The sequence below is a fragment of the Meleagris gallopavo genome, chromosome 17 (genome assembly GCF_905368555.1).
Source record: "Meleagris gallopavo chromosome 17, MGAL_WU_HG_1.1, whole genome shotgun sequence".
Taxonomy (NCBI): Eukaryota; Metazoa; Chordata; class Aves; order Galliformes; family Phasianidae; genus Meleagris; species Meleagris gallopavo.
In genome coordinates this window covers 10,735,021-10,750,456 of record NC_139420.1, presented here as the reverse complement: position 1 = coordinate 10,750,456, position 15,436 = coordinate 10,735,021, and the positions used below count along the sequence as shown (strand labels likewise).

At 53.0% G+C, this 15,436-nt stretch overlaps 2 protein-coding genes across 14 annotated transcripts in view; both read left to right on the top strand.

Annotated features, from left to right (window-relative positions):
- The window catches only part of OSBP2 (oxysterol binding protein 2), a 61,809-nt gene extending 55,233 nt beyond the window's left edge, over positions 1 to 6,576 (top strand). For both annotated transcript variants that reach the window (XM_085238340.1, XM_085238341.1), the window contains 7 exons: positions 347 to 592; positions 2,231 to 2,351; positions 2,534 to 2,637; positions 2,861 to 2,956; positions 3,349 to 3,533; positions 3,895 to 4,115; positions 4,606 to 6,576. In XM_085238340.1, coding sequence (XP_085094466.1) covers positions 347 to 592; positions 2,231 to 2,351; positions 2,534 to 2,637; positions 2,861 to 2,956; positions 3,349 to 3,533; positions 3,895 to 4,115; positions 4,606 to 4,748 — 1,116 coding nt within the window. In that variant the 3' untranslated portion in view covers positions 4,749 to 6,576. The remainder of the gene's footprint in view (positions 1 to 346; positions 593 to 2,230; positions 2,352 to 2,533; positions 2,638 to 2,860; positions 2,957 to 3,348; positions 3,534 to 3,894; positions 4,116 to 4,605) is intronic.
- A 660-nt stretch (positions 6,577 to 7,236) lies between these two features.
- LOC104913578 (uncharacterized) lies at positions 7,237 to 11,862 on the top strand. 12 transcript variants are annotated; one of them, XM_085238344.1, is made up of 11 exons: positions 7,240 to 7,550; positions 7,787 to 8,419; positions 8,610 to 8,743; positions 9,044 to 9,141; positions 9,228 to 9,258; positions 9,397 to 9,480; positions 10,007 to 10,138; positions 10,219 to 10,325; positions 10,402 to 10,564; positions 11,042 to 11,128; positions 11,698 to 11,862. In XM_085238344.1, the coding sequence occupies exons 1-10, from the start codon at positions 7,409 to 7,411 to the stop codon at positions 11,117 to 11,119; spliced, it is 1,602 nt and encodes a 533-aa protein (XP_085094470.1). In that variant the 5' UTR covers positions 7,240 to 7,408; the 3' UTR covers positions 11,120 to 11,128; positions 11,698 to 11,862. The 12 variants fall into 12 exon arrangements, 8 of the variants coding, with proteins under 8 accessions (XP_085094476.1, XP_085094473.1, XP_085094474.1 ...); XM_085238345.1 differs by having other exon boundaries at positions 9,394 to 9,480; positions 10,429 to 10,564; XM_085238343.1 differs by having other exon boundaries at positions 7,241 to 7,550; positions 9,394 to 9,480; positions 11,040 to 11,128.
- The last annotated feature ends 3,574 nt before the right edge of the window (positions 11,863 to 15,436 follow it).

The following is a 15,436-nucleotide window of genomic DNA, read 5'->3' as shown; positions in this document are numbered from 1 at the left end:
CAGCAGGGAGCTGGGCTCACTATTCAGGGTCATTCAGGGGTTTGGGGCACGTATGACCTGCTGCAGTGCTGGGTTAGCTCACGGGCTGCCAGCTCCCAGCCCGGCTGTTCCCAGCTCAGCCCAGCTGGACACCCCAGAGCCCTCAGGCACTTGTGCTATGGTTCAGGGAGCACGTTATAGTGTGAGTCTCTTGTTTTGTTTAACATTTACTTGATGCTGCGGAGGCAGTGCTTGTGCAGAGCTCCCTGCCACATCCAGCCCTGTGTCACAGCACATCAGGATGTGGTGCAGGAGTGCCCAGCTGGCATCCATCCTGCTTTGCTGACCGCCACTCTCCTCCCTGCAGGTGAACTTCAATGAGCCACTCTCCATGCTGCAGCGGCTGACAGAGGACCTGGAGTACCACGAGCTGCTGGACAAAGCAGTCAAGTGTGAGAGCTCCACAGAGCAGATGTGTTTCGTGGCAGCCTTTTCAGTGTCTTCCTACTCGACGACGGTGCACCGCACAGCGAAGCCGTTCAATCCACTGCTGGGGGAAACCTATGAGCTCGACAGGCTGGAGGAGCTGGGCTTCCGTTCCCTGTGTGAGCAGGTGAGCTGTGCAGAAGGGCTCCGTGTGCCTGTCCTGCTCTTTGTGTCTGGCCAAAGCGGCCCTTTTGTGTAGGAGATGCAGCATCTCCCTGTTTCAGTTCACTTCATGGCTGGATGGAGGCTCGAGATCTCGTTTCTTTCTTGTTATATTGCAAAGTTTTAATTTCCAAGCTTGGTGGCAACCTGAGAACCTCCAGCATCCCTGTGTGCTAATCACAGAGTACATCTGATGCTCATCTATCAACCAGCAGGTCTTAATTAAAAACCTGGGGAGCTTAATGGGTTGAGACCTTGGAAGGAAATTGGCTCTTTAAAGCATAGCATGCTCAGCTGGTGCTTCCCATCCTCCTGGGGATGGACAGGGCTGTTTATCACCACTGTAGACAGGACATCATTTTGGGGGGGGGGCTGTGGGCTTCCCAGGAGGTGGCTGTGCTGTCCCAGAGACAGAGTGACCATCACGTTTCCCAGCACTCAGGAACAAACCCATAGGCCTCTCACTGCAGAAACCAGTGTAGATTGAAGACTTGCAGTGCCAATTGGCACTGAGACCCATGGGGTGAGGGCTGTGTCTTAGCTGTTCTGTGGGGCTGTGCTTGCAAACTGTGTCCTCCAGGTGCCTGATCCCCTCTGGCAGTGCTTTGGAGATGCTGCACCTTGTTCAGAGGGAGGCAGGAACCTTTTTTGACCAGGGGAGGCAGCCTAGATAGCTCCTCAGAAGGGCACAATGTGTGGAAAGGGTTTTGCTGCTAATCCAGCTGTGGAGCAGGCTCTAGGTCACATTGTGTCCCTCTGTGCCAGTGAGAGCTATCCAGTGAGTAAAGTAAATCCTCCAGGATTTGTATCCCTGCTGACCCTACTTGCAGGCATTTCTGACCCTTCCATGTGCCTGTTTCAGCTGCCTTGGATGTACGAGTACATGAGTTTTGGATGCTGACGCATGGTGGGGGCTGGAGAGGTTCATCCAAAATTCGGTTTGCCGTAACTCAGAGCAAAACAACTCTGTTGCAACACTGGAGCATTTGATCCGTGAGCAGAGCCTAAATCCTTGCCCCATCTCAAAGGGCAGATCGGGGGCAGGCTTGAAGCAGCCCAATGTTGGTGGTGCAGTCAGTGCGTGCTGCCCTGGGTTGTGCTGGCACTGTGGGATGGATAGGTGGACAGACAGACAGATGCTGTTCCCATGGCTCTGAACATCCCTTGGCCCACTGACATGCTGAGTGAGGCGTTGGTAATCCAGTGCCTGAAATCCAGTTATCCAAATAGGATTTTCTCCTGCCAGTGACAGTGGGATTTAATGGAGAGGTTTTGGCTCTGCTCACGGTTGTAATCCAGATGCTCGGGGCACTCAGGCTGTAATTACCCTGGTGCAAAGTACCTCTGAACACGATGGCTTACATATTCCTTCCAAGGGACGATGCTTGAGTGGTGTCCCTGGAGCCACCAGGCAGGCTGTGCTGCAGCCACATCTGTTTTTTCTGTCCGTGTCCATGGGAAGGCACTGCAGTGCTGGACAAGCTGCGGGCTCAGCCTCTGAGCATCCTTGGGACCAAAGCTGTCACCTCTCTTTGGGTCCTGCAGTGCTGACTGAGCACTGGACGGGGCCAGCACCTGACGGGCTGTCCTTTCTCCCTGCCAGGTGAGCCACCACCCCCCAGCAGCTGCCCACCACGTCTTCTCCAAGCGAGGCTGGACGCTGTGGCAGGAGATCACCATCGCCAGCAAATTCAGGGGCAAATACCTTTCCATCATGCCTCTGGGTAGGTGACCTGGCCAAGGGGATGAGGGCTCGCTTGTGCCGTATCCTATGACGCTGAGAGCCAAGCAACATGTTCCCCATGGGCTTTCAAAATGAAAGCTTTTAGAGGACAGAAGGCAGGCATGGTGCTTGGCGCTCGGGCACCCAACCAATCCCCCATCCTGAGCCCAGGGCTCTCCACAGGTGCCATCCACCTCGAGTTTCACTCCAGTGGGAATCACTACGTCTGGAGGAAAGTCACTTCCACTGTTCACAATATCATTGTGGGCAAGCTTTGGATTGACCAGGTCAGTGCCTATGGGCTCTTTGGGGAGCAGGGCAGTGTGGGGCCAGGTCTGGCGTGGGGTGTTTTACTTGGGCCCATCATGCTATGGGGCTGGAGGGGATGGAGCGGGGAGCAGATGTAGTTCTGCACTGAGGTTGATGTGCAGCTGCACAAATGACGACTAATGGCTCATTTGTCTCCTTGCAAAGTCTCTCACTTGCTGTGATTCTGTGTCTTTTATCTAGTCTGGTGAAATAGAGATTGTTAACCATAAGTCAAAAGATAAATGCCAGCTGAAATTTACCCCCTACAGCTACTTCTCCAGGGATGTCCCCCGAAAGGTACGTAGCCAAAAATTTCCCTGCTTTTTCTTCTGGCCTGGCTTTGCCCTCCCAGCTGGGTTCTGTTCTCCCAGCTGGGCTCATGGGGTCCAGGCACTGGGGTGGGATGCAGCCAGCATGGGGCTGCGGAGCTGCACCAGCAACTCAGTGTGCCACAGGTCCTTGCAGGTGGGGGCTGGGGACAGAGCTGACAGCTGGGACCTGTGTATGGCACTGGGGAGGATGAGGGTGGAGAGCAGAGGGGCTGTGTCAGGACGGGACCTTGCTGGGTTCTGTCCTTATGTCTGAGGATACAGAGCACCACTTGAGTCACCGCATTTCATTCCTAGAGGGCTCTGGATGCTTTCAGAAGCCACCAAAGCCATCTCTTACACTGCTGTTTCTCCCGCCAGGTGACAGGGGTGGTGAGTGATGCTGATGGCAAAGCCCATTATGTCATGTCAGGCACGTGGGACGAGAAGATGGAGTGCTCCAAGATCGTGCAGAGCAGCCATGGCAGCGCCGGCTCCGAGGGCAAACAGAAAACTGTCTACCAGACGCTGTCCCCAAAGGTCTTGTGGAAGAAGTACCCCCTCCCGTGAGTCCTGTGGTGTTGCTTGCTGTGTGTCTGGCATGCTCCTTGGGTTGGAGTTCTGCTTTCCTGGCTGCTGGCTGTGGCAGGGAGTGATGTTGCCCCCATGCTGGCTTTGCTTTTAGTTTCTCCATACCAAACGAATGAATCCGTGCTTCCCCTGAGCCCCTGCAGGCATCACTGGCATCTCCTCCTAGCCTCCTGAAGGCACCATTTCCACTTGTGGGGTGGGATGCAGAGCTCCTTAAGGGTGGTTTTGGGGATCAGAATAACAGGTATAGTGTTTTTGGAGGGCTGGTGTGAGAGACAAACACCTGAAGGGATGGGAGCCCTATTTGTGGTCCTCATCGGGTCTGTCTGTCTGCAGGGAGAACGCCGAGAACATGTACTTCTTCTCCAGCCTGGCCCTCACCCTAAATGAGCCCGAGGAGCGCGTGGCTCCCACGGACAGCCGGCTGCGTCCCGACCAGAGGCTGATGGAGAGCGGCCGCTGGGATGAGGCCAATGTGGAGAAGCAGAGGCTGGAGGAGAAGCAGAGGGCTGTGCGCCGCAGGAGGGAGGCTGAGGCTGTGGAAGCCCTGGAGGAAGGTGGGATGTTGTGGGATGGAGAATGAGGGGCTGCAGGGAAACCCTGTAGGGTTGGGGAGGAAGGACAGGCTGCCTGTCATGGAATTGTTAAGGTTGGAATAGACCTCCAAGATGAAGTCCAGCCACCAACCCGTCCCCACTGTGCCCATTCGTAGAAGCATAGAGCCATCCATGTTGGAAAGGATCTCTAAGATCACCAAGTCCAACTGCCAGCCCATCATTACCATGCCCACTAAGCGATGTCCCTACGTGCCACAGCATTTTGAGGGTTGAGGTGGGGATGGGCTGATGGTTGGGCTGGATGACCTCATTGGACTTTTCCAACCTTAATGATTCTGTGATTCCATCTCCACATTTCTCAAACACCTCCAGGGACAGAGGCTCCATCACCTCCCTGAGCAGCCCATTCCAACAGCTGACCATTTTTTCCAAGAAGGAAATTTTTCCCCATACCCAACCTCATCTTCATCCCTTGCTTCTCCCCATGCAGGCAAGGACTACGAGGGCTACATCCCGCTGTGGTTTGAGCGGAAGGTGGATCCCATCACGGGGGAGCTGATCTGCACCTACAAAGGCGGCTACTGGGAGGCCAAGGACAAGCAGGACTGGAGCTCGTGCCCTGATATCTTCTGAGCTGCCGTGCCTGCTCTGGTGTGGCCAACCTGCAGCAGGACAGACAGATGGAGGGACAGCGAGGACACACGGCAGCGTCCTGCAGTGCTTGACAGTGCAAATAAACACACACAGGGAGAAATTTCACAAAGAGAATCTAAACAGGGATTCCAAACCTATTTTTTTATGCACTAATAAATAGCATCTTTTTTTTTTTTTCTTTTTCTTTAAACGGTGGCTTTTTCAGCTACTAATTAGGAAAGAGGACACGTGGCTCTGGTTCGTTTTTAGCCTTGCTGTCAGGAGCTGCTGCCTGTATCTTTCAGCACCTCGGCTGTATCGGCTGAGACAACAACTTCCAAAGATGCTCGCGTCGTGGGATGCCGTGCATTTGTGTGAGCTCTTTCTTTTGGCATCTTTTCCCCCATTTGTTAAAAAGAAGTTCTGTTCCTGGTTCAGATTCTTTCAAAAACAAACAAAACCAGCTGTGAATCTCTGCCCAGAAAATAGCAGGGGCTGAGGCTGTTGCTGGAGGCTGCGGGTGGTTCCTACAGCTGACCCCATCACACCCATCAGGATGTTTCAACTGATGACCTGCTTTGTTTCCATGACTGTGGTGCTTCTGGTACAGACAGGGAGGACCCAAGAGGTGACGTCCCACCACGACAGAGGGAACCAGAAACCTGCACACCTGCATTTCATTTTTCTCTGGGTCTTTATCACACCATACTGAGCGCTCCCTCCCATGGGCCACCTGTAGCCGGACTGCCACATCCCCATCAGCAGATAATTAGCAATAATGAACTTTGAGGCAATGGGAACTGCGAAACCCACGGAACACTTATGCAATCAGGTTCCTCCACCATCAGTCTCCTCCTGGTTGGCTTCTCTTCCAGCACCTGCTGCCTGCAGCAAACCTGTGTGTACAGTATACATAGACCTCGTATGGCATAACAGTAGTGAGTGGCTATTGGAGTGGCAACACCCACTGATCTCAACGTGCCCCTAAATCTTATTTATTTGCTTCTAATTTATATATATATATATATATAAATATATATAAAATTATTTTGCTTAAATTTCTATGGTACACAATAGATGAAAAATGATGAAGACAGAATGCATCTGTCTGAGTTTTTGTAGCACGAGGATGAGTGCTTCCCTGGGCCCATCCCCAGGCAGGGTGTGTAGGGGTGATGGTGATTCATTCCCAAAGTGGAGAAGTGACATTTTGCTCCAAAGCTCTGAAAGCTGCTGTGTTAGCTGGTTGAATGCAGCTGACTCCAGCTGTGCCACATCCAGCCCCCCAGGGCACACAGATCTGCATTGGAGATGCTCCCACCTGAATAATGCCTTATTTTCTTCTTTTTTTTTATTTCATTTTTTGTCAATGCAAGAGAGCTGGGAAAGGTGAGCAGCCTCTGCACCCCAGAATGTCCCAGAGCTGGAGCCCCGTGTCCCCAGGATGCAGGGTGACATTGCTCAGGGACTGTTGGCACCATGTCCTACAGGTGGGACACAGCAAGCTCCTGTCCTCTGTTCCCCAGGATCACCGTCACAGACACTTAGCAGAGCCTGGGGAGTGTGAGGAGCACCCCAGCAACACAAATCCCCCCCTTTTTTAGGCTAATTTTAAAACTTGTGGTATCTTCCAGAGATCACCGAGCGGCAACACTTCATCTGAGCACCATCTCCTGGTCTTTCTATTTTCCCCCATACTCCCCACCAAAGGATTTTAATGTCATTCTACTGTAAATGCTGTTGAATGTATTTCTTTTCGAGCAATATATTGTGAGTGACCCCCTCTTCTCCTACACGGTAATAAAACTTGGATTCAGGAGTTTTAAAAGGTGCAGTGCTGAGGTTCTCTTTCGCTCCCCAGATCTGGAGGTTGGAGGGTCCTGGGGGGAGCCTTGGGGTGGCTGAGCTCTGGGCATGAAGTGGCCCTGCTATCCAAGGAGTGTTGGTTGGGAGGCCATTGGGAGGCCACGGAGGCCCAGGGAAGGGTTGTCCAGGGAAGGTTCATGGGGAGGTGGCCTAAAGGATGGCCCAGGGGAGGAGATTGAGGGATGGTGGCCATGGGGAGGTTGTCCGGAGCAGGAGGTGGCTTGGGTGGCTTGGGGGAGGAGGGCCAGGTAAGCAGGGGTAGGAGAAGTGGCAATGGGAAAGATGCTCTCCATGGAAGAGGTTCTCTGGGGGAGGTGGCCCAGAGGGGACAGAGGACCAAGGAAGGGGTTGTTCGAGGAGGGCCAGAGCAGGAGAGGATCTGGGAGGAGGTCATAGAATCATAGAAAGTCTTAAATTGGGAGGAACATTAAAGATCATCGAGCTCCAGCCTCAGTGATTTGGAGAGATGGTACTGCAGAGTGTCCCAGGGAGAGGATGGACCTCCAGGGGGGGAGGAAGTCAAGGTGGGGAGGGACCAGAAGGGTGTTCTGGTGGAGGAGGAACAGACACAGAGCCTCGGGCAGCTTCTGGGGAGGAGGCCCTTGGGCGGGCTGGGACTGGGCAGGACACCACAGCGTTGCCAGGTGACAGACAACAGCGTGCAGAGCAGCTCCGGGCTGCATTGAGCTTGCTGACCTCTCCTCTTTTACCAGGGAGGTGCCACTCTGTGCCCCCCAGCCATCACACAGCTGAGCCCAGCTGCATCCTGCTTGGGACGTTCACTCTGAAGCGTAATGAGGACCTTGAGTCTTCTGGAGCAGAACCCTGCAATCTGGGGTGCTCCATCCCTATCCTCCCTGCAGCAGCGCAGTGCTGGGACACGTGGCAGAGCCTGCAGCGCCTCTCCTGACACTGTCAGTGTCCGTGGGACGGCTGGTGAGTGGGGATGGGGAGCTTCACTTGGTCTGTGCACACAGCATCCTACAGCTGTCCCTGTTTAAATAAAGGGACAGTGCAACACAGAGGGCAAAATGGTGAGCGGTGGAGAGCAGAGCTTATGTAGGGCTCACATCAGGTGGGCCTTTACTGCCGTGCTGTGCTGCTGTGCTATGGGATAAATTGCTCTACCCAAAGCCCACACAGTGACACATGCTGTGTTTGCATTTTGGCAGGGGCTCCCGTTGAGGGCAGAGCTCTGGCTGCAGATCCCAGCTTGGGGGGCTCCAGACTTGCTGTTCCCCACGCAGGGTTGGTGGAACGTGGAGTGCGAAGCTGCTGGGGGTCACGGTGGGGCAGCAGGAGCAGCTCCAGCTCTGTCTGCACCGAGGATGTGGCTGCCAGGTGTTGGGAGGGCACAGTGGGGATCTATGAGGAGGAGGAGGACGATGGCAGTGGGCAGGATGGGGCCCTGCTCCCGTGGCAGTGCCCCGGGCAGGATGTGTCCCCAGAGCTGATGAGGAGGGGGAGCCTGGAGTCACTGGGAGCCAGGATATCCAGGCTGAGCCAGAGTGGGGCTGAGACCCCCTGCCTGGCTCCCTCCGAGCACCCAGCACAAGGCAGGGGGGATGCATCCCACTGGAGACCACACTCCAAGGCAAAGCCCTCAGTCACCTCTCTGCATGGTGGGGATGGGGACACTGGACATCTCCAGAGACCCTCAAGCAGCTCAGCCAGCAGGAGCAGGGCCAGGGCCATGGGACATGACAGATGGCAAGAGCCACCAGCACGCCGGGGGTGGCATGGAAGGGATGTCATCCTCACCGCTGAGAAGGAAGGAGACGGTGACGGGTGGAGGAGAGCTCTCTGTGAGTGTGCTGTTGGCCTTGGGGTGCTGGGACTGAAGCAGGGGACCAGGGGGGGTCACAGGGGGCTTGGTGGGGCTAGGGACCCTCCTGGGGCTGGGTGATGGTGGGGCCATGTGGCAGGGAAGGTGGGCAGCCCAGGGCCAGTTCCACTTGTTGGTGAGTTTGTGGTGCCCCCAACCCTCTCTTACAGGCACCAAAGTAGCAGCAGGACCTGCTGGGAGATGCAGCCCCGGGGCAGAGAGGCAGCATGGGCTGTCCTGCCCAGGGCATGCAGCAGAGCGCCGGTGGCAGTACTGGAAGCAGAAGGCCGTCCTGTCCCACAGGGTGCGTGTGGGGTGGCTGTCCCCATATGGAGGGTCCCTGAGTCCCACACGGGACCTCTTCTAGACCCTACAATAGCCATGGAAAGGCTGTCAGCACGAGGACGTTTATCAAAGAAATGAATTGCGAATGAAATCCTGAAGAAAAACCCTCCAGCATAGGGGCGACTGTTCAAAACCAGTTTGTAAAAGTCATTGCCTTCATCAAGTTAATTAGCTGCATAAGTGCTGACTGAACGCGGCAACAATGCCCAAGGCTTGATGGATTGATGCCATCCACCCTTGTCCATCCTGCTCTCTCCAGCTGGCAGCGATGCGCCGGGCCCTGAGGAGCAGCCAGGAGGGGATGCAGGAGCCAGGAGCTGGAGACTGGGGCATGCAGAGCGATGGGGATGGGGTCAGGTGTGTGCTGTGACCCTGCTCTGGGGTCCTATGGGCAATGAGGGAGTTCTGGGGCGTCCCACTGGGTGATGCTCTCCTTTCTGCAGGGCACGTGCATGGGATCGTGTGGAGAAAGTGGTGAGCACTCTGAGATGGGCGAAGGGGGGTGGCAGAGGGACAGGTTGGGGGGCAGCAGGACAGGGACTGGGCTGGCCGTGCCGTAAGAAAGGAGGGAGGAATGGGAGGGAGGTGGAAGGGGGGTCCTTGTCTCAGCAGGGGCAGAAGGGCTGTGCTGGATGCCCAGGGAATGTGAGGAGGAAGACGCTGGATCTCAGAGAAGAGAAGCGGGAGCTGCAGGAGGTTGGTGCCCATCGGGGGTGCGGTGGGTGTGGGCTGTGTGGGAGGGATGCGTTCCCTTGGCAGTGCAAGGCTCTCACCCAGCCACTGAGTTTCCCATTTTGTGATACATGTGAGCTCCTAAAGCCAAAGCGAGATGATCTGTGGGAAGGTTTTAATTGCAGCATCAAAATCACAGCATGGTTGGGTTGGAAGGGCCCTTACAGCCTCCCCAGCTCCAATCCCTGCCCTGGGCTGGTTGCCCACCACCAGATCAGGGCCTCATGCAGCCTGACTTTGGGCACCTGAAGAAACGGGGCACCCACAGCTCTCAGAACAATGAGCATCAGAGAGCAGAAATATGTGGTATCTGTGGGGAAAAGGAGTGCTCTGGCTGTGCGTGGGCCTGGCTGGGGGTCCGTGGTTCTCTACAGAGCCTCGGGAGGGAGGCCAGTGCCCCAGGTGCAGTGGGGTGCTGGGTAGTGACACAGCCTGCACTCGAGGGATGAGCCTTGCTGGCACTGGCTGGGGTGTGACACCTTTCCTGCAGAGGCTCTGTGGGCTGGAGCTCCAGATGCGCTCCGTGCTGCGGCAGAGGCAGGAGGCCCTAGGGAAGCTGCGGGCAGTGCTGCAAAAGGAGAGGATGGCTGCACTCCAGCAGCTGCGGGAGTGCCTGGAAAAGGTCAGGGATGGAGTTGGGGCGTGGAGTGTTGGTGGCTTGGTGCCTGAGACCCTGTGGGTGACCCTGTATGTGGACTGCAGGTGAATGGGGCTGTCTGTCAGGAGAACTGTCACCTGGAAACGCTAGCAGCCCCGGGAGCCCTGAAGGAGCCACCGACCCCAGCCAGAGTCCTGCGGGATGCAGAGATGTGTGTGTGGGACCCAGCCTGGCCACCCCCTCCTGATCCTTCCAAACCCGGGTTGAGCCATGACACCGGTGCACAGAAATCCTGCCTCTTCCCTGTCCCCAAGCACTGTGCCTGGCCTCCAGCAGCACCAACGTGGGGTCCCAGGGGTCCTGCACCACATCCAGCGCTGCCTGCGGGAGCTGCAGGTGAATGACTTCAGTGTGCTGGGAGCAGAGCTGGGCACGACAGCAAGCGAGGAGGTACGGGGACAGCCCGGGACAAGGGACTTGGCCACTTGCCTCACCCAATGGACAAATCCAGAGTATGAGGTGCTCTGCCACTGAGTGCTCCAAAGGATGCTCAGGCTGGTGGGAGCAGCCCCACAGCAGGGCTCAGGGCCTGTTTGTTTCTAACCTTGGGACCTTGGATAGATTCTATCACCACCGTATGGGGCTGGGGACATCGGGCTCATCTGTGGAGGGCTGAAGGTGGGAGGGGACCTGCTGGTGGGAAGGGACCTGCTATGGGGAGGCCATAGGGTTCCTCAGGAGTCCTCATCTGCGTTTCTCAGATGAAGAACGGGGTTCTTCTGCACCTCTCCCACTCCGCAGCATATCCTCAACCTCCCATCTCCCACCCTGGGATACAACCATGGAACAAACCTTAAAGGCAAATTGGATGTGGTGCTTCCCTTTCTGTTCCACCACGTTTTCATGGGTTGTGGCTTTTTCCTAGAGGTTCCTGATGCCACCTCTTGCCGTTCCTTCAAGCCCCAATGGGGACAAGCTCACTGCTACAACCAGGACTTGAGATGAAGCACAGAGGTGGTGATGCATCCCTGTACTTCCCCATGCATACCCAGAATGACCAATTGTGAAGCTACTGAACGGGTCCCACAGAATTTCCTATGTAGAAACTTCCCATAGGTCCTGGCTGGGCTCCTTCCCAGGGCTGGGGGCTGTGGGACAGCATTTTGGGGGTGATGGGTGAGGTTGTGTGCCTCCACCAGGCTGCTGTCCAAGGCCCTGCTGGAAGAACCTGGATTCCCAACCAGCATCTTTGCTCCTCACGCTCATTGAGGAGCTTGGAACGGAGAGGTCCATGTTGCAGGGGTGGTTGCTCAGTGGGGTGGGGAAGAAGCTTTTGGGTTGGGGTGAGATGTGGGGATTGAGGGCTGGGGGAAGCCTTGTGCCTTACCCAGGTCTTGTTGTCTGGGCCGTGCACATCGGGAGTGCTTTGGGATGGCTGCAGGCAGAAACACTTCAGGAAAAAAAAGAAGTTTAAAAATGAGGAACTGTTCTATTTAGGAGCTTTCAAATAATTTTAAAGAAGAGAAACGTATTTCTCAGTCTTCACACATCTCAATGGAGAAAATACTGTTTTTAATTTGCAGGAGAATGCCCAAGGAGAGCTTCTCTGCGTGCGAGGGGGGGAAATGAGAATTTTGTGCAGTACTGATTGCTGCACTTCCTTGCAGGAGGAGAGAGGGAGTGAAAATGAAAATCTTTGTCTGCTTTCTTCCCAATCAAAATAAAAACGTTCCTCATGTTTTTCTGGACTGGGGAGATTTCTGAATTTACTTGTGATGCACAGCTCTGTTTATAAGCTCCCTTTAGGTACTGGAAGCTACAGTGAGGTCTTCTCAGAGCCTCCTCTTCACCAGGATACCCAAAAATGTGGTATTTCTGCTTTACCTCATGCTTGGAAGATTTGGGATGCTGATGAAATCATTCTATGCAATACATGTCCCTATGGAAGGCAATGCAAGACCCTTGAAACAGTTATTTAACATACCTAAAACTATGAAATACCATTGCTCTGTGCCAGGAATTATGAACTAGGATATATATTTAAAAGAAAAAAAAAAAAAGCTATTTTTGTAATTATTGTGGGAAGTTCTGTTGGAGCAACACGTAATTATAGAAACAGCCCTCTGGTACAAGCCACTGTTCAAACATTGATGGATGAGAGCTGCTCGTCTCCCCAGGGAAAATGAGAATTTCAGTCTAGGAAGGCGAAGCTATTTGTACTGTGATAATGGTGATTGTGATTATATGGCAAAGGTGCCTGGGACTGAACTGGTAACAATAAAGGACTGAAGGTGTTTTTGGGGGACTCTTATATCAAGAAAACAGGGAAATAGTTATCTTCATGTGGTATAATTACAGCTAGAAAAATAATAAAATGGAATAGAGTGGAATGAAGCTGGACAGAATGGAGTGGAACAGAAGGGGGAAGGGAAGGGAAATAATCCAGTACAAAAAGTGGGTAAAATGAACTGAAGCCAGATTGATCCTCAAAAATAGCTGTTTTTCTACTATGGACAGAGCTGCCTAGCCACGACAGTACTGCTGAGCTGGAAGATTACTTGCCTTCTGCTTGAGTGATCGTGTATGTTTTTATGGAGAGCACTCACCCATTAGAGATACTTACTTATGAAAAGTGTCTCCTAATGCCTGGGGATTGCAGACACTTGTGCTTCCTGGCTGATGTATTTGCTTTGTGCTGATTAAGTTCCCTCTCCAAGGAACGCAGGGTAATCGGTGGCCTCCTCATCTCACAAGAACCATTTTTGTCTTCCCTGACGTGGGCAGAAAAGGGAGGAACACTTATGTCAGATTAATGATGTCCCAGCAAGGCGAGAGACGTCTGGATAATTGGTGGCATTTGTCGCAAGGGAGGTGTCATCTCCTTCCTTCTGCAGGAATGGCTGGTGAGGGTAATTAGCAAGAATTATTGCATAGATGTTGGAAATCGTTCACCAGTTATCGCCGGCGTCTCCTGCATGCTGCTGGCCAGAGCTTCTCCCAAACATCTGCAGAACTGGGAACGGGCACAGGGCTGCTTTATTTAGCGTATTACATGGACTGCCCTCCTTCACTGTAGCCCTCCTGCTTTTAAAGCCATGCTGGTTAACCAGAGCCATTTGGGGCCGTTGTAAAGGCTCCCATCGTTTGTGTGAATTACAGGTATGGACTAATTGAAGGCGTATTTACTTTGTGCTGACACAGCTGGTGCTCACACTGCTTTCCAGGGTGGCAGTTAATTTCAGTCCCATCTGATGGCAGAAGTGCCAGGTAAGCAGATAACTTCTGCTGACGATGAGAAATACCTGTAGCCCCTAGTCGGTGTTGACTAAGTGGAAATGCACTTGCCCTGTGTTAATTAACTAATTCCCACCATTCCTGGGCGGTTCATCAGAAGTATTTCAGTGAATGTCACGACTCAATCCAGCCAATCAACTGGGAGTCTGAGCATGGAGGTTTTATGGAAGCTCACTTAACATCTGCTGATTAATTTCTGTGATTCCGTGATGCCACTGGCTCGCTTGAGACACTTTTCCCCTGGTTAGTTATTAGTGTCATACAGTAATGCAATGTGCTGAACTACTACAAAGTAGTGCAGTGGTGCTGAACTAATGGCATATTTGCTGCCTATGATCTAATTCCAATCATTCCTGCAGGATGCCACTGAGTCAGAATCATTTTTCCCAGTAACACCTCTTGCCATCTCGTGGGTGCTGGGGATGATCAGGGTGAATTAACTCCCCTGAACCAACAAGTAGCAAATAATATTTTGCTCTCAGAGGGACACTCAGGTTTTGCAGTTGGGGGACCCATTTGTCTCAGAGCAGAACACCCGCCAGATCCAGGACAGCTGTGTGGTCTCTGTTCCTCTTTCCTCCGCCCCTACAGCTGCCATACGTCCATCCATTTCCACCCTCCTTGGTGTTAATCAGCTACAAGTGTTGTTTACAATGCATAATTCAGACATTTGCATGAAATGGGGGATATGGCTGTTAAGCACGATTAGGCTTGTCTTATGCTGATTAATTCTCCTAATTTCTAGGTAATTAGATTTATTAGTTGCATTTCTACCCAATGGTTCCTGCCATTATTTATGGCTGGGGTGCTGACTATCAGTCAGTGCTTTATATGTCTCAAGTTGCTCCATTCCTGTGCCCTGTAGAAGATATTTGCTCCTTGGAGGTGTTTGTGCACGTGGTGCCTTTCCCCATCATGGTGGTTGAAGAGGAAGGGATTTGTCATTGCCTGATTAATTCCCTTGAAAACGTTTTGTGTTCACCAGTTTCGCAGTCAAACATAGGGCTGCTGGCCATAAAAGCTCTCTTTAGGGCTCAAGAGAATGAGAATAATGGTTGCCATCACATGAAGAGCCTTATCTCTTAGTATTCCTATGCATTAACCGTTTTTCCCATTCTTTAATAAATCTGAAATGATTTTCAAGAGTTGTTTCTACGATAGGTGAAAGCAAGTAATAACCTGACACCTGATGGATTTCGTGCTCGCTTCTTCATCCTGCTCAGCATTGCACTTCATTCTTTGCTTTGCATTTTACAGAGTACAAAGAGTCCCTGAACCTGCAGATAAGAGCCTCTCTCAGCCCAGTAACTCAGAATTTATGCAGCTGCTCCTGCTAAGATGATCTTGCACAACTTGCATAGTAAAACCCTGCTCTTGTTCAGCCCACTGGCTTTTCTTCAACCCAAACTGCTCCTGATGGCTTCAGAGTGTGGGAAGACGATGAGTGAGGCTGCTCCAGGCGCAGGAAAAGAGCCAAGAGAGGTGGCAGTTCCTCAGAACAGCATCCTGGGGCCTTTTGCTGCCCATGGCCGTGCACACAGCATCCTTCTTGCTCGACATCAGTGGGCTACAAGCGAGCCTGGAACCCAACCTGGGCATCTGATCTTTTTGCTGTTAGTGGACATAGATCAGTTGCAATGGCCATTTGGAGTAGATCCTTTGCTTACCCCCCAAATCAGCTTATTTGGAAGCCCTGCCTTTTACACAGCCCCCGTTAGAGGCAAATCCCACTCTGCAGCGACTGTTACAGGCAAAGAAACCCGAGCATCGTCTGCAGACAGGCGGTCACCCACTAGATGGCAAGTTTGCTCCACACAAAGCCGTGCTCAGCGCTGCTCACGTGCAGAGAGCGCAGGAAACTGCAGATGTGTTAAAAAAGAAGGCAGCAGGTCCGATTTACTGAGAGTCTTAACGATTTTTTTTCACCTGCATAACCAACAGGATGTAGAGCAGCATCAAGACTACAAGCCAAATGGGCAAATGTAGGAGCAGCTGGGCTTTGTGTCAGAGTGCATTGGTGGCAGGTTA